This window comes from Perca fluviatilis, chromosome 9 (genome assembly GCF_010015445.1).
Source record: "Perca fluviatilis chromosome 9, GENO_Pfluv_1.0, whole genome shotgun sequence".
Classification (NCBI taxonomy): domain Eukaryota; kingdom Metazoa; phylum Chordata; class Actinopteri; order Perciformes; family Percidae; genus Perca; species Perca fluviatilis.
In genome coordinates this window covers 38,818,091-38,842,807 of record NC_053120.1, presented here as the reverse complement: position 1 = coordinate 38,842,807, position 24,717 = coordinate 38,818,091, and the positions used below count along the sequence as shown (strand labels likewise).

General features: G+C 41.6%; 1 protein-coding gene across 1 annotated transcript in view; it reads right to left on the bottom strand.

The window, feature by feature from the left end:
* Nucleotides 1-136: 136 nt before the first annotated feature.
* scfd2 (sec1 family domain containing 2) overlaps nucleotides 137-24,717 on the bottom strand; it is a 122,753-nt gene continuing 98,172 nt past the window's right edge. The window contains exons 6-9 of the mRNA XM_039810140.1: nucleotides 22,952-23,097; nucleotides 15,657-15,791; nucleotides 6,106-6,225; nucleotides 137-461 (exon numbers count right to left, since the gene is read on the bottom strand). Of these exons, the coding sequence (XP_039666074.1) occupies nucleotides 369-461; nucleotides 6,106-6,225; nucleotides 15,657-15,791; nucleotides 22,952-23,097 (494 nt within the window). The 3' untranslated portion in view covers nucleotides 137-368. The remainder of the gene's footprint in view (nucleotides 462-6,105; nucleotides 6,226-15,656; nucleotides 15,792-22,951; nucleotides 23,098-24,717) is intronic.

Sequence of the window (24,717 nt, the reverse complement as noted above, 5' to 3'; positions counted from 1 at the left end):
AACTAAAAGGTAGCTTTGGACAGATTTCTGTTTGGCAGCAGAAGGACACATGGGTGCGCACACACACACACACACACGCGCACACACGTATTTTTTTTTTCTATTCTGTCTCCAAGAAACCCAAAAAGCCAATAGCTACTTTCATATAATTAATTTACAGTTTACTTTTTAATTAATTCGGACAAAACAGACATAAACAGGAGAGGAATGTTGCTTCATTTGGTTTCCTTGACTTCCGCTCGCAGCTTTTGCCAGAGATTCTCATTAACTGAAGCTTGATTCACACCTGGTGAGGTGTTAAGGCGTCTGCGGCACACGTGTCCTCCCACTTGTCGTGTGCATGCGTGCGTTTTCCACGTGACGGCCCTTCAGATACCGATATCAGGCAGCAGTCTTTGGGTGGTGAAGAGCAGCTGGGGAATATCCGTGGGCCTCAGTAATCTGGTGGACAAAACCATCACCTGGAGCAGAGCACAACACAGTCGTTAATTAGCGTTAAAACAGGTCACTGTGACTTACTGTGTGACACTTATAAATGAAGCAGACATGAATATCAGGGTGATGTGCAAATTTGCATTTAACAAGGTGCATAAATCAGGTGCCCGGGAACCGGTTTATTTTCTTAATTTGATTGATTGATCAAGGATGGTATGCAGTGCTTTCATTGTTTGACTGGTTTTTAGGAGCCGTGCTATCTAAAAAAATAAATTTTGGAGGTAGGTAATACTCCAACCTAAATCTATCTTATCAACTTAACTTTTTTTTCACCAGGATAATCCAGTCAGTATCAATACAGCTTTCCCCTGGGTCCTGGTGCAAGGTAAAAGTGACTTGGGTGCTTATTCAGACATGGAATCAACATGCAGCGTTGTCATCACACTTACGTATTAAGGTGCATGTCTGAAAAGGGCTTTAGAATACATTTTATAACCACTGAGAATTCAAGCTGTGCAGTCTTTTGTAAAGAAGCAAACTACACTTTTTACAATCACCTGTCAAGTCTACAGGGGGTGAGGCTTTGACACTGAAAAAGCCAAATATTAAGTGGAGTATCACTTTTCACTCTATTTTGAATGAAAATAGGTGAAAAGTCCTGCAATGGTCCAAGAAATGAGTGATTGATTTTGGTGTAGATCCAGGAATACATTTATTTACATTTAACATTTTTGGCGATTTTTCTCAGACACATCTATCGTTATGTGTATTTTGATGCAGAAAACTTTGCCGGGATACTTTGCCGATTTTACACCAGCTCTGTGTCATCTGCCCAAAGTGCCATGACACAGAGCTGGATTTAAATCAGCAAAATTTCTCTTTTAATCTCTTTTCTAGGACTGGGACCATATGCTTTTGTCCCGATTAGAATCTTTCACGATACATGGGTGCCGATTCGATTTGTATTGCGATTTTTCATTTCAAGTATTGCGATTCAATAGTATTGAGCATTGCAATTTTCTTTGCAATGTGTGCAAAGAAAGTGCCCATATTATGAAAAAAAAATCACTTTTATCTGGGATTTGGGGTGTTATTTTGTGTCTCTGGTGCTCCCACACGCATACAAACTTGGAAAAAACCATCCATGCTGTTTTGAGTGAGATACGGGTTTCTGAATGTGTCCTGCCTTCAGTCTCCGGGTGAGCTGGTCAAAATCTGCAGGGCTTTCTACGTCATCGGTTGAAACATTTGGTGTGTGCTAACCACTTTAGCTAATAGCCTACCACATCAGCTAGCTGTTTCTCCAACTTCAGTCAGTACAAGGCAGGATTAGCTGGGAGACTTCTTCTAAACGAGGGCACACTTCCAACTTTGCGACATGGAAGTAGTTCTATACAATTTCTTTTGTAGATTAGGGTGAATTTGTGTGTTGTAGCAGTGTTTTGCCATTGAGAACAAGGTGGCTAACCGCTAGCAGTGCTAGCTTCTAGCTAGTAGTCCTTACCTAGCTACTGTGCATGTTTGACTCCCAACAAAGATGGAACATGTTTTCTTCGATTAGGGTGGCCCCTAAATCATGGTTGCAGCATGTCACCGTTGTCCTGCTGCGGGCCCTGCTATGCCCTATTACACCCTGCTACACCTGCTACGCTCTGCAGAGCCCTGCTACGTCCTGCTGCGTCCTACTACGCCCTGCAGTGCTCTGCTACGTCCTGTGACGCCCTACTATACCCTGCTACATCCTGTGACACCCTGCAGTGCCCTGCTATGCCATGAACTACTACAACTACTATTTCTAGTCACTGATCCATTATCTTTATTGTGACTGTTATTGCGACTCTTCATCACACCCCCAACCAGCACCGTCAGACACCGCCTACCAAGAGCCTGGGTCTGTCCCAGGTTTCTCCCTGAGAGGGAGTTTTTCCTCGCCACTGTCGCACTGAATGCTTGCTCTTGGGGGAATTACTGGAATTGTTGGGTCTTTGTAAATTATAGAGTGTGGTCTAGACCTACTCTATCTGTAAAGTGTCTTGAGATAACTCTTGTTATGAATTGATAACATTTTTATAAATAAAATTGAATTGAATTTAACAGAAGTGCGATGTCTCACTCTGTAGCTAAAACAGAGAGCTCAACACACAGGGTGAAAAGAGGAGCTGCAGCAATGTGCAGTACAACAAAATATATGGTGTTTTTTGAAAATTAAACCACTTAAGCCTATTCTGGTACAACCTCAACAAACAAAAACAAAAGTTGAATAATACACTTCTAGAGACAATATATCATGAGACATTTCTAAAAACTATTTTCTAAGAAGAATGCACATCACATGTGAGTCAGTCAGTCTGACATTTATTTCATTTGTAAAGAAGTACATGTATTTTGCTGGAAACGGATATGATGTAGGCGGTACCGTAAAAACAGAAGATATTTAGGTGCAAAAAAACACGTACGATTTTCAATTCCCCCCCACCCCTACTCTTTACTTTAGCAGAAGTTTGCCCTATTTTAGTGCTTTCTAGTTAGAATAAGAACCCCAGTCCTCTTACAGGATGTTGTATAACAGAGATGCTTTGTTTGTCTTGCAGCAGTGTTGCTTTAACTCTGGGTCAGCACCTAAAATTGGCAAGGGGCCTGTTTGTAGTGGCAGAGTAAGCAGGTTTCAGAGGAATTTAGTCCAAGTGCAAGAGCGAAAATTTGCGGTTTGTTTTCAGTGTAACTGTTCATCAACGTCTGGTCCGCAGACATCCGCCATCAGTGTACACACACATTTACTTGCAAACAGTATGTTGTGCATGTATGTGCTCAGGTTATAGTGTGTGTGCTGAGGTCAGAATGTGTGTGGGCCAGGCCAGCCAGTTATTGTATAAGCTCGTCTTTATTCAGTTTTCCTGATTACAGATGGAAGGCTTTGATCCCCGCCAGGCCTTTCATTACCTCTGACCTCCTTCTCAAAGCCTTTTATTAAGACAAACCCACATCACCCTGAGCCTGATCTCCCTCCTCTCCTTTCTCACACTCCTCTCGCATAAAGGAAACGCATACATCTGCATGTTTTACATTCAGGGTGGACTGCATACGCAATTGGCACTTAAACCACCCAAACACGCAGGCAGTGTGAATACGTGCACAGATCACATGACACTCAAACCTTCTCCACCTGACGTGAGCCTCCTGCGTATGTAGGTCAGTGTTACCGTTGGTTCACTCGGTCAAGCATTCTCTGCCAGGGCCAGTCTGAAACCTGCCCTTCGAGGATCACACCAACACACAGTCTCTACACATCTTCGTCTCAAATTATTCAAATAAATTCAGTAGATTCCTTTTTTATTTCTTACTTTTTATACTCTATTGCAAGTAATATAATATTAAACGATAAAAGTATGGACGATTTGAGGGGAATGAGGGGGGGATGCCATCCCCCTTGTTAGCAAAATGACCAAAATGCATGCCCCTTGTTAACCTGCAGCCCTCCCTCTCCATCCCATAGTAGCAGAGAGAGTGCAGAGGCAGAGGGGTTGTTTAGTTGAATATATTGTATGTTAGCCTAGTCTGCATGACTCACTGATCCTTTATCTGACTGACGTTTGTGCTTGATGGTGTTTTAAGCCCCCAACGTCGACTTCAAGGCAGCGCTGCGACCGTCGACTTCAAGGCACCTAACCCTAACCATTGCCTAATCCTAGTGCCTTCCAGGCAGCGCTGCCTGGAAGACAACGTTGGGGGCTTAAAACACCAAACACCGATGTTTGTGCAAGTTAGAGTCTACAGCCCCGACCATGGCTCTGAGACCTCCGTAGCCTAGCTGTGCTGTAAATTGATAATCCAAGTGTTGCTGTGATTCATGGTGCTGTCTATTGTGCTGAAGTGTTAAAAAAATCACAGAAAAATGACTGTATATCAGTATATCAGCTAAATGTACTTGCACTATTAAGTAAAAGAAAATTTATTACACTTATTCTGGCAGAATGGCCAATCTCAGTGTTATATAACAATGGATGATTATGATGCTCTTGCGTATTTATATTTAAAACAATGTATCATACTTTATCATTTGATAATATGATTTATATGTTTGGGGTCACTTAGAAATTTCCATTCCAGACAGAATACCAGCTGAGATCAGTTGCATTTTTTTTTAATCAGGGCAGCAGTTTTCAGATTACATTATGTGTTTACATAATTGCAAAAGGGTTCTCCAATGTTTTCTCAGTCAGCCTTTTAAAATGATATCAGATTAGTAAACAGAATGTGTCTTTGGAACATTGGATGAATGGTTGCTGATAATGAACAATGTAGATATTTTCCCTTTTGCAATTATGTAAGCACATAATGTAATCTGAAAACTGCTGCCCTGATTAAAAAAACAATGCAACTGATCTCAGCTGGTATTCTGTCTGGAATGGAAATTTCTAAGTTTAGATTTCTTTTAGCACTTTAGGCCTTTATTTGTGACAGGGAATGGCTTAGATACATGAAGAGGAGAGTAGCAAGCTGAATGACATGCAGCAAATAACAAGAGTCGAATGAACCAGCGTCGAAAGCATTCATAATTCTGTAAACTGGCTAACTTCACCAGGTGAGCTACACAGATGCTCTTATAGTTTAACTATATATATAATAGTGTTGCCGTTTCTTTCCTGTGTGTGTGTAACAAGCATAGTAAAGGCCTAGTTAGCCTTAGTTAAAGTTAACAATGAAATGCCTTGCGTACGCAGGTTTGTTGTTGGTGAGTGTTACCAATCAACTTCCGCTTCGCCTTAAGATAGCAATACGCCCAGAATGCACCTGAACACACCTCCCTGTAAGAGCAGCACGCCCATGGGCGCACAGTTGGGCGCAGGTGCATTTGCTATTTAAACGACACAGGCGCTGGACGGGAAATTGACAACTGGGTCGGTCTTAAACTAGCAACGACAGTTGCGACGAGCTTTGGGCTGGGTCGTCCACAGATTCAGTAAAAGTGTTATTAGTTTCTATCTCTTACAGAGACTTCAAAGACGTCACCAGCCCTGCTTAAGTGACACTTGGGGCGTTTTTCCATTACATGGTACCGACTCGCCTCGACTCGACGCACTGTGCGTCCGTTTTCCATTGCAGATTTTAGTACCGCCTCAGGGTGGCTGGTCATCATAGCGGCGCCGCAGGAAACTGCCGTGACCTAACGCGACACACACACAGAACGTGGAAGGTGTGTCGTTGCTGCCACCGCCAGAAGACACATTTTGTTTCAAAAGAAAAAAAAAAAAAACACAGCTGGCTAAACTATTTAAAAATGGCGGGTTTGTTCAGGACACCCCCCTCTGTCGCTTTCGCGTCACCTTTTGGTATCGCCTCAGCTGGCTTGGAACCTCGACTGAGGTGGTACTAAAAAAAGTACCTGTTAGCAGGTACCAGGTACTTTTTTTCATAATGGAAAACCAAAAAAGGCGAGTAGAGTCGAGGCGAGTCGAGCAGGTACCATGTGATGGAAAAACGCCATTTGAGAGCTGAAACGTTGTGTTGAATATTTGGGTTTTTGTTCTATACCACAGGAAACAGAGTTAAACATCCCAGAAAAAAAAGAACTTAGTGGGGCTCAAACTCGTAAAGTAACCGGCAAGTAGAAAACACAGGCGTGATTATGCAGAGAGCTACATGTTAGTCATCTGGCAGTTGCCTACTCACCTGAGTCCCGGGTTTGTCCGTGCTAACGATCTCTTTGATGAGCCGCAGCTCAGAGGGCGTGACTCCACCAACCAGGAAGAGGAAGAGCAGAGGGTTGTCGCTGGGATGTGGACGACTCACCTGGAGTTAAGAGACGGGACATTGTAATTGGTCTGGGTTTTTCTTGTTGTTTTTTTAAGCCACCAGAGGAGTTGATTCCGTTACATTTTTCGTTTCCTACTGTAGAACAGTCTGTGATGCAGCATAACATTTCTACTATCATTTCCTCTCTCCGTGTCTCGACGCTGAGTCACCGTTCGGCTGGACACGTGTGATATTGCGGTAAATACCGATGAGGGTGGACTCTACAAAACAAAGCTCGATGGATTAATGTTTTCTCACCCTAGTGTTATGATGGCTGACACGTGTACACACACACACACACACACACACACACACACACACACACACACACACACACACACACACACACACACACACACACACACACACTCAACATATGCAGCCACACACAAATGTCCCACATCATCATGTGTCAGGAGACTTTCACAGACTTAAATTGCTCGCACAGCACAAAACAGTATGAACGGCGACTTAAAGATGAATTTTAACAGCAGGGTGAAGTCTGGTGATTCTGCTGACCGTGATTGGCCGTCGGGGAAGAATAATGGCTTTGTGCTATTGGTTGCCGAGTGGCAGCTAGGACACATCTTCAGCCTGTGAATGCTAACCGAGCAATCAGAGCTGCAGGGGGGTGGACCTGAGGAGAGAGTGGCTGTACACGTGAAGCATCAGCAGGCTAGGCTGAAGCATGTCAAGGCTGATTCAACATGTGTGGGGTGGGTTGGACACATCACTGGCTGCATGTTTGTTTGATCCACATACACACCGCAGCTAAGTGTCTGAACCATGTGTACTGCCATGGGACACACAGGGAGGGAGGGGCTTATGGAACTGTGAAAAGATGAGATGTGAAATGTTTAAGTGAGGAGAAGAAATCTTTATTCTACTGTTTGTCCTGATTAGGGCTGCAGCTAACGATTATTTTCACATTCAATTGATCTGTTGATTATTTTCTTGATAAATCGATTAGTTGTTTGGCCTATAAAATGCTGATGAGAAAATACATCCACAGGCTTCCCTAGAGACAGAGCTTTGAATGTAAATTCTTTAAAAAAACCTGCTTTTGTCTTCAGTAAGACATCCACTGTACCAGCGGTTCCTAACTGGTCTAGCCTCAGGGTCCAGATTCGATCTTAGGTCATTCTAATAGATCATCTTAAAGGGGTGATAGAATGAAAAACCGATTTTACCTTGTCATAGTTGAATAACGACAGTTCGGTGGGTAAATAGGACATACATAGAAGCTCAAAGTCCCACTGACACCCCTTTACTATGAAAATCTCATATTTTGAAACTGCCGCTGAAAACGGGCGAATCCCAACAAAGCTGAGTTGCTTACGCAAGCATCTCAAAATCCGGAACCTTAAGAGAACAGTCACGCCCCAACATTTACATAGGCTACACAACTGACCTGAGATCAGGTAGTCTTCTGAATCTAGGTCACGCAGATCTCTGTTGGTGCTGCCTGGGTTGCTACATCGCCGCCCTGACCGCAGTGTCAGCGAGCTTGTTACGCCCGCAATCTTTTACCTCAGCCCGCAGGTTCCAGTTAATCTTATAATGGGTATGTGTGTTGAGTTATTTAAACAAACAATCGGGGAAATAAACGCCTCTTTGGCTGCGAGTCTCATTGATAGAGCCGCGGTGAGATGGAGTCCATCAATGAGAGCTAGCTAGCCTCCTCCTAACTCTGACATTCACAAAAATACATTCAATTGAAATCCGAAATCGGACAAGTGTTAGCTAAGCTTTGTAAGACCTTGAGGAACCTGTAATATTCATGCTGTGACGAAATGCAAACTGTAAATATACTTTAGTTATGCGAAAGTGAGCAAGCTGCGATATTTCCCCATTGTAATGAATGGGACATATAGCAAGCAGCTGCTCGTCCGGGGGAATGATGTTATATAAGTGGCGTGACGAAATTCAAACTGTAAATATAATTTAGTTATGGCGACAGTGTAGCTAGCTAGCTGCGGTATTTCCCCATTGTAATGAATGGGACATATAGCAAACAGCTGCTGGTCCTACAAAGACGCCTTGCGTTCATAAAAATGCCTTAAAATCAAATCGGACACAACGGTTAGCTTTATAAGACATTGGGGAATGATGTTGTATAAGTGGTGTGACGAAATTCAAACTGTAAATATAATTTAGTTATGGCGAAAGTGTAGCTAGCTAGATGCGGTATTTCCCCATTGTAATGAATGGGACATATTGCAAGCAGCTGCTCGTCCTACAAAGACGCCTCACGTTCATAAAAATGCCTTAAAATGAAAGTGGCGTGACGAAATTCAAACCGTAAATATATTATAGTTATGCCGGCAGCTGGCCGCGGAGCCCCGTATGCAGTATCCACAAAGGGTGACTTTGCGCTGGGTATGGAGCCCAGCAGGCTGCCGCTTTCTCGTAAGACTGTGTGGAGCTCCTAAAGTCCGACACGTCTTACCAAATTTGCAATTAGCCATCAATTTTTAAAAGCCCCCAATTAGCATTGAATTACTCGCTTAAAATTGAGAAAGTGAATTTGGTAATAAAACATTGCAGTGTCTGGAATATGAGATTCTGTCGCTTCTCTAATGTATGTGTATTGGGGATTCGCTCAACCAATCAGCACGCGTCTCTAATATGTGCGTATGGCAAGTCGCTCAACCAATCAGCGCGCAGCTCATCTAAATATTCATGACCATACCATATTTGGAAGAAAAGCTCTTGTTACAAATAGGGCCAAAACACAGGGATGCATAAGGGCCAATAAAATATCAACCAGGCCATTTTCAGCCCAACCAATGTTACATACCCCATTAGGAGACCATAAGGAACAGTGTGAAATACCCTATATAATTATTCTATCACCCCTTTAAAACACAGTCAGATGATTACATCCATTTTGCCTGCCAGTGGATTCAAACCCAGGATTTGTTTTGTGAGTAACAAATTTTATTTTTGAAACAACATACAAAACATACAATTCGCAACATGAACATACCCCCCCCCCCCCCCCACCCCCCGTCACCACCCACCCAGACAAAGAAATCAAGAAAAGATGACACAGTAACTATAATATTCAAGACCATTCAACAAAATAATAACAAAATAGACAATAAACCATAAACCAAATAAACACATGTAGAAATGACAACCCCATCAGCCCATCATACACGTCTCTCCCCAGCACAAAGCTTCTTAGGAGTCCTCCAGAGAGCTCAGCTACTTTCCCCATTTTCTAGTCTAGACATCCAATCTGGCCAACCGTTAATATGACATTTTTTTCAAACGCCGCCGCTCTAGCCATCTCTCTCATCTCACAAGCCCACTCCTAGGCTTGGTTTTAATATTCCTTCAAATTCTGCCCCACTTCTCATTACCCAGTTTAATACTCAGACTGCATGGTTCTGCATAAGCATAGAATAATACCCAGAAGCCTCATGGCCTTTTCCATATTTCAACAACACCTTATCTACTCATTCTGGTGCCTTCGGGGCTGAAGAACTGGATCCAAAAATCCCCAACAACAGATGGCGAAGTTGCAAATTTCGAAAAAAAAATTGAGACCTAGGGATTACAAATTGCTGTACCACTTCCTCAAAGAATTTCAATATGCCACCAAGATACAGATCACCCAGTGTGACAATTCCCTTTTCCAACCAATCCCTCCAAAAAAGGGGAGATCTAACAATACAAAACTTTGGATTTCGCCAAACACTTGATAAAGTATTTAGATATGGATCCAGATCAAACAACGGGGCCACTTTGGTCCAAACAACATTTAAGGGAGACATTATCGGATGTGATTTTGCCTCACCATACAGTTTAACAGACAGGCATAGCAAGGGCGATAATGGGGCAAGAACAGTTTGCTCAATACAATACCAGGGTGGGGCTCTCTCAGGAGGAAGTGACCAGTGGGCCAGATGCCTTAAGTGAAAAAGCATAGTAATAATACAATATATTTGGTAGACCCAAACCTCCTCTATCAATTGTTTTTTGTAATTCATTCAAATGTATGTCTTTGTTATCCTGTCAAACCATTTAAAAATGACTATTTTTGCTTTTGTAGAGGAAGAGATTGGATAAGGTAATTCAGCTTGGGAACACAAACCATTTTCATTGACCTTCCCTGCTATTAAGCGATTGAGAGACGCCCATCTATTAGTCTCATTTTGCCCGCCCCCCCCTTCACAGCGGTGCGGAGGAGGGTCTGGCTAGTCCACACAGCATTCCTGGATGGGAGAAAAACCTGCTCTGGTTTATTGGCATTTCTTTAAACCAATCACAATCATCTTAGACAGAGCCACGGGGCCTCTGCAAAATAGTCTCAGGAAGGAACTTGTTTTGGTGGAACATGTGTACGTTCAAAAGTAGTTTTAGTCGTGCGACAGAAAACTCAGATTGGACAGATAGTCTAGCTAGCTGTCTGGATTTACCCTGCAGAGATCTATGGAGCAGTTAACCATAGTCCTCACAAATCCACCGGAGAATAAAATGCCAACACAAAGAAAGTGGAAGGTAACGGACATCTGGCCAAAAAGAGTGAAAACGTTTTTTCCGGCAGCGACGGAGCAATCCCGGAAGTGGAACGTCGTGGATATAGACTACCCATCTATTAACATCACAAGAAATTTGATTAAATATTGGATCCAAATTAACTTTAATTAGGTCTTAATTTGATGTAACACCTCTCAACTGGCTACTCACTAGAAGGTGGGAAACAGTACTTCAAAATAAAAAGTCCTGCTCCACAAATTCACAACATTCCAAAGTTACTTTGAAAAAGTCCACCCACATGCATCCTCTTTTAGATCGGGATCACAGCTGATTTAGGCGCCTCAGACAGATTTTCATGTTTGGAAGCATATTGCCAGTGTTGATCACATTCTGTCGTGAGAGAAGGTCAGCTTCCTGACGTCAAACATCCCAATCCTTTTCAAGTATTTCATCATTGCTCTTAAAGTATGGGATTACTAAACAATGTCCCACACTGTGAGTTGTTGTTGCTAACATACCTTTGTACTGGAGAGAAAGTGTTGCCGGCCTCATGGAACAACAGCCGTTGTAAGCAAATAGCAAATAGTGCTTGATAAATGAGAGATATCCAGTGACTTCAGGGCTTGAAAACTTATATTTGGTTGCTGCTGTTGTTGGTCAGATGTAGGAACTGCAGCAGAATTACTTATGAATGAGCAGGAGCCAGATCTCCTGTACAACTGGGACCCCAGACACAAACTCACACAAATACACACACACAATTTGGATACAGAGAATTTAAGATGACAGTTTAAGCAACAGTGCACAAGCTCTGACTGGGTCATAATCCAGACTGCAGTGTCCAGTGTGTTTAATGATACAAACTGTGCAGTACACAGAAGGCTCTGTGGTTAAAAATAGAACTTTTATTGGGTTGTTTTATAGCATAAAGGGTGTGCTCCTATAGAGTGCTCCAAGTTCAGGTTTATAGGTTTAGTCTGTCTGACTTGGTGGTTCGGGGGCCAACTTTCTTAATGTGTGTAAAACATAGACTGCATGGTGTAAAACCAGGCCACGCTTACACAACCAGTCTAATTCCTCCCCCCATGGGTAATCATCAGTTTAAGCAGGCCCACATGTGGGATAATCAGACCGTGGATACTGATCCGCTCTGCGGTGGATATACATTACCCACAAGCCAAAAACTACATCAAACTGCCTGTTGGAAAAAAAACATTTGGTCAAAATATTAATAAAACCCAGACATTCAGGTATTTGTGTCTTCCTCTGATGCTTTCAAAACTTGGAGAAACAAAATTGTAAAAGAATGAATGAATAACTACACGAATGGTTGAAATTGTATAATTCCTGCAAACAGTTTCCCATCCTCTGCTAATCCAACTGCTTTCTTTAAAAAAAAAAAACAGGTGAAATTGGGGTTAAAATGGACGACTAAGAAATTATGGTGTTTCTTGTTATTGCAACACTGATACAGACTACTGTCTGGCCACCAACGCTACTGGTTTCTCTTGCAGTGAAGCTTGTGCTCCTCTCTGCGTCATCTCAGGATTACATTGGGCCTTCAAAACTAGTGTGACTCTTTGAAGCGGTGACCTGGTGCAATGTTTAAATGCATTAAATCTGTTTAATAATTAATAATTAATAATAATAATAATAATAATAATAATAATAATAATAATGTATACTTTATTAATCCCGTAAGGGAAATTCCAATGTTTTCACTCTGTTGTTATTACACACAGGCCTGAATTACACACACATGCTCAGTACCTATACATGCACAAATGGAGAGATGTCAGAGTGAGGGGGCTGCCCATAGAGCAGTTGGAGGTTCAGTGCCCAAGAGCACATTGGCAGTGCCCAATTAAATTAAATTAAATTTATAGTATCAATTCATAACAAGAGTTATCTCAAGACATACTTCACAGACAGAGTAGGTCTAGACCACACTCTAGGAGGTCTCCATGTCTCTAGCTACCAGTCCACCACCATACTTTGGTCCGTATTGGGGACTTGAACCAGCAACCCTCCGGTTCCCAACCCAATTCCCTATTGACTGAGCTACAAAATGCATATTTGTACAGTGGTTATACTTTTGGAAATATCTAAATTAATAATTACAATTAAAATAATACTGTATGTAAAACAAAACAAATTAATGAATGAATCAGAAAATCTAACTGAATTGACTCGTGTGCCGAATGTGAGATTGTATGATAAACTGAATCTGCTGAAGGAATCTAAATCAATTAGCAAATGTTAGCATGCTTAGACGTTAGCAAGTGAGATTGTGAACATGGTAAATATTATACCTGCTAATCAAAAGCATCTGGAAAAAAACATTCTGCTATTTTGAACAAAAAATGTCCTTGCTCCATATTCTATACGGTTTATTTAATCCAATCTTCACAAAACACCACCCCAAACACATTGCGTGCATTTGTTTTTACCGATGTAACTAGGGTTGGGTATCGTTTTTTTTCGATTCCGGTGCTAAATCGATACTTTTAAAACGGTGCCGGTGCCTAAACGGTGCCTGAACCGGTGCCTGAACCGGTACTTTTCAATAAAGTAAAAAAAAAAAGAAGAAGAAAAAAAATAAGGGTAGTAAACAACAGTCAGTGACTTGTTTATTGCTAAGGCCATGGTCAAAATTAAAGATTTAATAATAATGTAATAACTATAACAATAACTTATTTCACCAGTATATTGTTGTTGAACCCCAGATGGGAAAAGGGTATTTTACAATTACTCTGAATGCACCACGAGGCTACCTGTTTTAAGTGAATGCACTGTCTGTGTTGTTTAATTCCGACGACGGCAGCTGCAAGTGAAAGCACCGTCTGTGTTGTTTAACTCCGACCATATAAACATAGTACTACTAGTACTACTAGTACTACTACTGTATATCTATGAATTCCGACAACGGCAGCTGCTGCTGTGCTGCATTGCAGACTGTTACATCGCGCTGTTGAAGTCCTCCACAGTGAAATACAGTCACACTTTACACTGTTTAACGTTAGCTGTCAGCATTTTACCGGTGTTTAATCCAGCTGCTAGCTAAAGGTAGGCTAACGTTACATGCTGTCAGGTGTAGTGTAAAGTCAAGCACCGAAATGAGGCACCGAAACTTTCGTTCTTATTCGGTCTCGTTACTACCGTTTACGTCGGCACCGGTTCCCTATTGGCACCGAGTTTCGGTACCCAACCCTAGATATAACTGGCTAACAAAGTTCGGAAGGGATGGCCTATTGATAAATACCGCCTTGTCCCTGCAATGCAACATACAATTGCAACCAAATTTGGCGAACGTGCAGATATGGACCCTGAACATGTGTGTAAAATGTCATGCCATTTTACCCATAGGTGGCGCTATAATCAAAATAAAATAGTAAAACAATGGAATTCTATGGCTTCATACTGTCCCTTGGCATCTGCTCGAGATAGTCAAACGAGTGACCAACAGCGCCCCCATAGAGCCATTTGTAAAGCACTGTACATTTAAGCTGGTAACTCATAAACCATGAGGACACAGAAAGGCAAATTATATTTTTTTCTCTGGATTCCTCGGGTCAAGAGAAGCCTCTTTAAACACGTTACCAACGGAGGCACCACTCAACATGTTATAAAGAACATTCATGGTGGGGGTGTTAAGCCCACGCAGTGAAGCAAACTGCTTTCTAAATGTGAAATGAAAAGAAGCAGCTGGTGACTCCATGTGGAGACACGTGGCTGTTTGCCCTATAAAGTGTGATCCTTGTGCGAAAGGTCCCTATGTTGTGCTTTTCCTGACTGCAGTAACTGTAAGGCCGGCTTCACACTGGCTGTGTGGCGTGAGCGTGGCGTTTTTTGTTGTGTGTCAGTTGCGTGGCGGCTGCGTGGATTTTTCTATGTCATTACACACCAGAAACGTGTTTCCCATTGATAAAATGAAATACCATGTTAAACACACACACATACATATATATATATATACATATATATACATATATATATATATATATATATATATATATATATATATATATATATATATATATATATATATATATATATATGTGTGTGTGTGTGTATATATATATATATATACTGATTTGATTACAGCAAAGACAACGTCGGCAGTATTGACGGCAAAATAGGCTCCAGAATATTTTGTTCTGTATTGACAGGTGCAATATTTGAAAATCGATAATTATTTATTATTATTTTTTTAAATTACATTTATATCTGCATTTATGTCAAAACCTAGAGACTTTCAAACATCAAAATGTCATTTATTAATATGTATTCGTGTCAAAATGACATATAAACATCTTTTTTGTATTCTATTTTGCCTGGAAATGCTTCCAACACGCTTGCGTGTCGTGTGAAAAATAGGCCTCGGTTCTATTTCTGGCATGCACACCTTTTCGCGGCCAGAGCCGCGCCTGAGACGTGCGTGTCACGCGGGTAGTGTGCAAGATCTAACCGGTTAACATGGGAGCCGAAATATAAACGGACTTGCCACACAGGCAGTGTGAAGCTGGCCTAATACATGAAAAGTTCTGCAGATGTGTGTGCAGTGATGATTATAAAACAGACTGACTGGTTGATCTGTTGGCCATGTCAAACATCTCTGTGTCTAAGGGTAGACATTGTGGTTCAGAAGAATTAAAAGTGGTGGGTAAATACACATCACATAGAGCTGCTTCTGATGGTTTAATTGGACTACGAGGGTAAACGCTGTGTATGTGCAGACATGAGAGAAGCTTACTCAGCAAATTGTCGAATCGGGTCAAGTTCAATCAATGGAAGAAGGCACTTTGTTGTCAACAGCGGGTTGGGCAAAGGAACGATGAAGAGGATGTGAAAGAACTGACCCCATTACATACAAGTGTGTGTGTGGGTGTGTGTTTGTGTGTGTGTGTGTGTGTGTGTGAGAGTTATGAGCAAGGTCTGACCTTCATGAACATGCTGAAGCCGGTCTTGAGCAGGTCCGTGAGGCCTCCAGACATGTGCTCGATGTCGGGACATTCAAGTCTTTCAGGGTGGAAGACTTCCTCCAGGATCTGCCGCAGGAAAGGACGATAGGTCGCCTGCAAAACACCAAACAACACATTTAAACATGGCAGTTAGGTAACACCCCAAAAACACCCTGAATGATGACAATGTTTCATTTTTTTAAAATATAGATGTGTCAAGTGTGATATTCTACAGTAAACAATCTGCGTAGGATATAATGTGATTGAAGAGCATTTGGCCCTTCCATTAGCCTCTGCCTGTTTGCGTGGCTGGCCGTGGGTGTGAGCGACAGAGGAGTTATAAATAGCTGTGGTTGACCAAACAGGTGGCGAACTTATGAGTCACTTCCAAAAGAGCTTAAACACTGCTGCAATAAGGGGAAAGAATCCTGCACTGTCGCTTAAAATGATGTGGCTTAAAACAGCACTTTGATCTGCAAGTTTTAAAAAGTCTGTTCAGAAAACACCTTTTTCTCAATGGTACCAACACAACTATCCAAAACCACCATTATGTTATAATCATGATACTACATGATACCCAAATGGAATTCTAGATCATTTTGATTGTATAAAAATCTTGTCATCTGTCAGCCGTTCTTTGTGTTCTACCAACTACTAGTCTGGATCAACGAAAGTACATTTCCACGTGGCTCACACGCCGGATGTCCCTCACTTTCCCAATCTGTGTGTTTCCGTTCTCAAACTCTGTTCGCTTCGGGAAACAAAAACAAACTTTGAGCTAGCGAGCTAAACACTGAAAATGGCAAGTTTTGAAGAAAATATGGATTGTGCAACAACAAGGCTGGCCTGATTGGTTCTTATGGGGAATGACGGTAAAGATTTACAAAGAATATATTTACGGCGTTTCCTCTCTAACTGGGACGTTTTGGGACCGATTGGTGGGATTTCTGTGGACGAAGTACACACAGAGATACACTGGTAAGAGCAAATTATAATTAACCATGTATCCAGCTAATTTAAATAGCTCACGTTACTGTATGGTGTGAACAGTTAACTTTATTTCATATTGTATGTGGCGTTTTCTTTTGCGGGGTGCAAATTTTCCACCAAAACAAGTTCCTTTCAGAAACTATTTTGCAGAGCCACCGATCTAAGCACCGTCCAAGATGATTGTAATTGGTTTTAATAAATGCAAACAACCCAGAACGTTTTTTTTCTCCTATGAATGTGTGGTGTAGCCAGACCTTCCTCCACAGTGCTGAGAGGTCTGGCAATGCGAGACTAACAAACTACTGTAAAGCGACTTTGAGTCTTTGAAAAGCACTATATAAATTCAATTTATTATTATTATTATAAGCAAGTGTGTCTGTTCTAAGACATGCATGTTGTTTTGTATGTTTTAACCATGCTTTATTTGTTTTTATTTGCACATTGAGATAGGAGTAAAGGCTTTGCACCCCTTATGTATAAAGTCTTGAAAGACAGCAACGTTTTCCTTGTACTTGTTTTGTGCTAAGTAGCACGGGAGCGTGCCTTTGTTCTCACAGACCTATGTTTCCACATTTCAAAGATTTCTTCCAAAATTAGGCCCTATGTTTGCCTAAACCCTAACCCACCCTAACCCTTGAAGGGAAATGTATGAACACAAGACCTCATTTTGAAAATGTCCTAGACATGTGGGAACATAGGGCTGTGGGACCATTGGACTGTGGGAACATAGGGCTGACCCTAGTAGGACATGTTAGCATGCTAACACGCTAAACTGAGATGGTGATCATGGTAAACATTATACCTGCCAGACATGTCAGCAGAGTCATTGTGAGCATGTTAGCATCTAGTACACCCTCACAGAGCTGCTAGCATGGCTGTAGTCCTGTTTTCCTAGCAATAGAGGAGGGTAAGACCGGATTGCCGTTTGAGAAAAACACATCTTATTGCTAAAGGTCAGCCATACTTTAGTTTACTTTGGATTAAGCTGAGAGTGTATGAGCTGATGAAAAACAATCATAGTTTTCCTATGAACATAAACATATTGACACCATCATATGACTTATCCAGCCTCTCCAAAAACAGTCAACAGCACCTGGCTCACTTTTCCATAGTTATGAGCTGCCTAGCGATCACGTGCAACACTTCATTACTTTCCACAGTCGTTTTGACAGCGAGAAGCCAGCAGAGGTTTCAATAAAATCTTAATGTCCTTGAAGGAGCTGAACTGCAGAACCTCAACTAAAGCCTCACAAATAGCTTTTGATATTCTTAAAAGTTGAAAAAAAAGTGACAATGACTCAGCTTTTTCTGCCCAGCTACCCAGGACAGAATGCACCATTTATAGGCCTCAAAGCTAGCAGATTTTTATTTTTTTTTCATGGGAGAGTAGTTTGCTGTATCAGAGAACAATAAAGACCAAGATAAGCCTTTATTTGAGTACTCTGGATAGCAGAAGTCTTAAAGTCTTAAAATAGAGCATCTGAATACATTATTTTCCAGTCCTGGAACACTGGATTACATTCCTTATTTTATATGAGGCCAGAGTTAGTGACACATCAAGGCTATATGCCAAAATGTGAGCGAGGGATGAACACAACTTATCCTCTGCTATTAGAACATCTGGACACTCAGCAAAGACTCCATCGACCAAACTGTTGATTTAAGCATTACACAAACGCACACACACACACACACACACACACACACACACACACACACACACACACACACACACACACACACACACACACACACACACACACACACACACACACACACACACACACACACACACACACACACACACCAAATGTCCAAATACTAATGCATCCAGGTGTTTCTGCCCACAGGCATCCTCTCACCTCAATAAAGAGTATCCATATGCATCATTCTCAACTCCCACTCATCCAGTCCCTGAGGAGCAGCCAAATTAGGCCTGGGGAAAATCCTGCCCTGCTGTCCAACGTTTACTTCTACCAACATGACTTTAATGCATGGGTCAGCCTGCAAAAATAAAGCTGGGAGTAAACACATTAATGATTCACCTCCGATTAAATAACAGGCTCACGCACACACAGACACAACCAATAGCGTCGCAGCCACAGCAGCCACAAACAACCAATCCGGCCCACGGTCACGCACACCACACGCTCCATTTTCATCCGCTATCCTAAAAAGCTAAAAGCAATCCCATTTCACCACCGCAGGCACCCACACAATGAAAAAAATATTATAATTAGTCATATGATAATGCCAGTGCTTAAATATTCATCTAAACACACAGACAAACATGCACGCACACACACACACACACACACACACACACACACACACACACACACACACACACACACACACACACACACACACACACACACACACACACACACACACACACACGCGTGAGTATCAGTTTTCCCACAAATATTTTTTTGCATAGAGGTGAATGAACAAATTAATGTTCCAAAACAACACAGTGACAACATCAAACACACTCAGAGCAAAGAACAGAAGGGACTGGAATGTGTTTGTTGTCAAAATCACAATACAAAGTTGTACTACGCATCTCATTTAAGAAAGAGTACAGCATGTGCCCTCCGAAAGCTCAGTAATAAAAATGTCCCATCTCGCTTGTTTATTCCATACAAATACCGAGGCCGATACAAAGGGTGTACAATTTGTGGTTTCACAGGAGGTTATGGGCCATTTCTTATCAGGGCCCAATGACTTCCTGGAGTCTCCGCTGGTTGTCTGGCGACAAGACTCCAGGGATGTCAAAGGTTGATTTGTTTAAGCCGACTGAGTTCAACATGGACGCTGATGGATGCACTTTTTTTTTTTATCTATAAATACTGTATCAAAATTAAGAGGGGGTAGGACCAGAAAAGTTCTTAACTTCTTACCCATCTGAAACGTGAACAATATAATTTGACTTGTTTATTTGTTGCTTATATGTTGCTGAAGACTCCGTTTTGTTTGTTCTCTCTTTTTTTTATTGCTTATGAGTTTGTATTTTTTTAACATGTTCAATAAATTGACTAAAAAAAAAAGAGCCGCACTGGAGAACTTCATTAGAAATTTGACTAGATTGCAGCGGTAAATGAAAATGTTATTTTTTTTTTTATTTGGGTGAACTGACCCTTAAGTTTGGCTTCACACAGTACTCACATACGACTGAGTTGGTAAAGGCTGAAAGGTTGAAGCCATAAGAGAGAATGTTTACTATAGACATAATCAATTTGACACAGTCAATACCTCACAGCTTCCTCTGACGTGCCTATGCCCCTTCCCTTTGGTAGGTAGTCATAAGTGCGTATGCCCGCCCATGTACCACAATTTCTCATTGTAGACCATAAGGAATTGTTTTCCTGATACTACGGCTTATGATTGGTTAAGGAACTCTCCCCTTGTATCATGCCTGATCTTTCAACTCAAAATCATTTGAGTTGAAAGATCAGGAATTAATTAGCAGGCAAGCAATCGAGCCCCTCCCCCCTCCACTCAGGTCAATAGATAGCTTAAGATTCCAGCTATTACAGGTTCCGTCACACAGCCTTTATTGATGTATTTTTTCCAGGAAATTCTACAGTGTTCATTTACTCCCAGCATGAGATGTAATCAGGAAATGTGCGATTTTTATGCAGCTCCACAACAGGTTTACACTTGACGGTAAAGGCATACGAGTGCTGCTGTCTGCTGGTCTGATTAATTATGACTGGGATAACAAAGTGTGATTGGAGCCATCGGAGAAACTGTGATGTTTTCATCAATTTCACTGCATCCATTTGCTGTAGTAAATGTAATGCTGCATTTAAATAAACAGCTGGGAATGTAAAATGATCGACCCGCCGCTGATATGTCATTTTCAGGCTTTATGAAAAATAAAATCAGCGTACAGTAAAGACCCGTCAAAACCTCTCACCTTAGTCTTAACCCAGAGAAGGAGAGCTCTGTACTCTGGGGGAAATCTTTAATGAGAAGAAGACATCTTGACCAACAGGTATTGGCTTATTGTGGCTTTATTGGTGGAGAGGATGAGTGCTGAGAGAGGCTGATGGATTTCTGATGTTTCTCAGTAGCGGGCAGATATCACGCTGTTCTCCTTTTATATGAAATCCAGCAGGAACAGGGACAGACAGTTCTGTCCCAACAGAAACACAATGCTGCACGCGCACGCACGCACACACCCACACACACACACAGTCACAGATAATCAGTTTGACAAAGATGGCATGGTGTTTTGCTTGGTCATTAAGCTCCACTGAGATGGAGTAATGAGATTCAGCACTACAACCTTCTGACGATTAGAGAGAAAAAACACTCAGATTTGGCTTTTTCTTTTGAGGCTGAACAGGAAAAGTAATTTCAATGTACCTAGACTGCATTTAGTATGTTCTCATAGCTGCGTGGGAATAGTTTGACATTTTGGGAGACACATTTATTCTCTTTCCTGCTGAGAGTTAACGGAGAAGATTGATACCACCCTCATGTCTGCATTCATGTATGAAGCTACTGCCAGCAGCCAATTAGCTTTGCACAAAAAAAAAACATTTTTCAGTTGGTTATGTGCCGGACTATTTCTTGGTTGGGATCAGTTGCCTGGCAACTCTAGTAAGAGACTCTAGTAAGTTACTGCTCCCAATCTTTGAGCTAAGCTAGGTTAGCCAGCTGCTAGCTGTGTAGCTTCATATTTAGCGGACAAACCGAAAGATGTTGTACTTTTCCTTTAAGCATGGTTTGTATATTGCTGAAAACAAAATGTAACGCGTGGCTAAAACATTTGAAATAGCATGAAAATGGATGAAATTGTTTCACAGCTTAAAACATTTCAAACATCTGATGTCACATTCAGCTCCTCCAATGAGAACAAGGCTTTGTACCTCATGGCTTTATGATTGGAGAAATGGCTTATGTAAGAATTGGGACAATAAAAGCCTCCATCCAGATCATTTAAAGGAGGTTCCAGAGACAATAAAAGACAAAAAGAGAAGGCCATAGAAGTCCCTGCCGTTGTAAAGCTTTTGTTCGAATATTTAAGACCTCTAAAGAAAGAAAGTGTCAAGTGTCTTGAGCTTTCATCGACTAACCTTTATGCTCCTGACATACAGCATAATTCTTTTAAAAAGCTACCCAATCAGAGTGAAGGACAGCGGTGGTGAAGCTCAACTGTTGACTATCCTGAAGAAAAGGTAGGAGCACTGAATGTGGACATAGATTCCAGATGCACATGGATGCTCTTAGTTACATAAGCTCCAAGAAAAGAATCAGTTTATGAAGAGGCTCTCACAGTGAACTCCCTCTCTGTGCTGTATGCCCCTGTGACGCAAGCTGGAGGCGGACAAAAGCGATAAAGGGGTCAGGGATGCTCTGCTAAGTCTGTGCCTGTGCTACTGCCACAGCAAGAGTGCAAAAAAAGGTAAATAAAACACAAGGGAAACCAGCTGTTTGTAAGGAACAATGATAACTAATCACTCTGCCTTTCTTAGGAGTGCTGGGGAATGTAGATATGTTGTTGGAGCTGCGATGGTGGATTGCAGTTGATGTGCGTGTGACTGCCTTGACTGAAAATATCACAGAACAGACGTGTTGGATTTGTCCACCTAAAGGGAACCACGCTGCAACACAAAGTGTGTGGTGTGTAGGGGTGGAAAAAAAAAAAAATCGATTCTTTTCCCTAGAATCAATGTTTTTTATTTATATTATTTATTTTTTGGTTTAAAGAAATGCCAATAAACCAGAGCATGTTTTTCTCCCATCCAGGAATGCTGTGTTGATTAGCCAGACCCTCCTCCGCAGCACTGTGGAGGAAGGTCTGGCAATGCGAGACTACTTCTGTACTTCTTTACAAATAAAATAAATGTCAGACTGACTGACATGTGATGTGCATTCCTTTTAGAAAACAATTAGTTTTTAGAAATGTCTCATGATACCGCAGAGGGTGGGGGGTGGGAGAGGGTTCTGGTTCTTGTTTGATTGTATTTGTTTGTTCTCTATGTTCTAAAATATAATAAAATATAATAAAAAATTGATCATAAAAAAAAGAAATGTCTCATGTTATATTGTCTCTAGAAATGTATTATTCAACTTTTGTTTTTGTTAAAGAAGTAAATGAAAATCGCAATACTCAATACTATCGAATCGCAATAAATGAAAATCACAATACAAAACGAATCGGCACCCATGTATCGTGAAAGATTCTAATCGGGACAAAAGCATATCGTCCCGGCCCTAGTGGTTTGTGTGTGTGTTCTGATGTTGACAGTCTGTGTTTGTGTGTCTAAGACCTGGTGAACTCCATCGCTGGGGGTGTAGACCGAGCGCAGCTGCTTGAGGTGGTCTCTGGTGTGGCTCAAACCTCGGAGGGTCTTGAACATCCCCTCCACCGTGGCATGGGCTCGCTCTGTGGTCAGCTCCTCTGGGTTCGCACAACCTGACAACACAAACACACTTATTTACTTAATGAAAAAAAAAAAAACTGAATCCTATAATGTCAAGAGTGTGACAACAGAGGAAAATGTTGTTTGCATTTGTAAGAATGCATCACTGTAGTGTGACAGGTTGTACACCAGATTCACATAAAATCAGAAAAAAGCTAAACATGCAGAAAAACAATTGCATCTGCAAAAAAAGAAAAAGAAAATGGCCTGCTGTAACATCTTGCTTTTTGCTGGTAATTTTCCCAGCTGGGTGTGCGCTGGAACCAATTATCAAGGTAAACGCATGGCAGCGAGAAGACAAGAGCTCCTTTATTCCAGCAGAAAACACTGCCGCCGTCTAATCAAAAGCTAATGTTCCCTCCTTTCTAAAGAAGTGCGTAGGGAAGAAAGGGCCTGCTGCGAAATAAACCCAACTTACCCAAGCTAACCCTAACCCTCAAAGCATGAGATAAAAGGAGAAAACAGAGAGTGAAGTGAACAGAGCACAGAGTGAGAGGGGACAGAGAGACTGTGAAAGAAGATAGAAGGATAGTAGCCAAGCAGGCTGTTTACAGCGCTGTTGGCAAAGTAGGTCTGCAGACTGGCACCTGCGCTTCCCTCTGGCGCTGCTCAGGAATGTAGCTGCCTTCTGTTAACAGGAAGGTCAGCTGTGTTATAGAACAAATAGAAACCTGAATAAACCCAAACAGCATAGCTAACTCTGAAAGGCTCAAAACAAAGGACAAGGATGATGACTCACTCCACCATCAGTGCTGCAAATCCGCATATTTACGTCAGATGGGTTTTTTTTACAAAGCAATGTGGCATATATGGATTTTAAAAGAATAATTCTCAGCCTATGGCAGACTGTGTTCACTGACTGCTCCCACTTCCTCCCAGTCAGAGGCTTTGAAGTTGGTGCTGGGATAAGAAGATTAAAACTACAGAAGCAACTTAATGTGTCCTCCTCTCAGTCTCTGTTGGTCCACTCTGTGATATAAAAATCTATCCACTGGCCTATATGCTGATTCATTTGTAAGGGACCATGCACCATAGTTAACACAATTGGTACATTTTGATGATCTGCAACAAAATTAGCTGAGAGCCGGACATAAAACAATAAAACATGATACAGGTCAAGCACAACATCACACAACTTACAGTTTACCGTGTTAACATGAAATAATGCAACGAGACTACGAGTCTTCAGCCATGCTAGCGGCTCATTGTCGCTATGTTTAGGCACAGTAATGCTTTGAGCTAAATGCTAATGTCATCACACTAACACGCTCACAATGGCAAGGCTAACATGCTAATGTTTGTCAGGTATACTTTTTTACCATGTTCACCATCCTAGTTTAGCATGTTGGCATGCTAACATTGAGCTAATTTGCATTAAACACAAAGTATAGCCGAGGGTGAAATGTTATTAGTTTTGCAGGTACCTGGTCATAAACAATTGTATTGGACAAAATCTCAACCTCATGGTGGCGCTACAGGAAAAGCCAGTGGATCATGAAAGTCAGTAGGATTCACCCTGTGGGGATCATGAATGTCTGTACCAAATGTCAGGGCAATCCATCCATCCATAGATATTTCAGTCTGAACCAAAGTAGTGGACCGAGCAACAGACA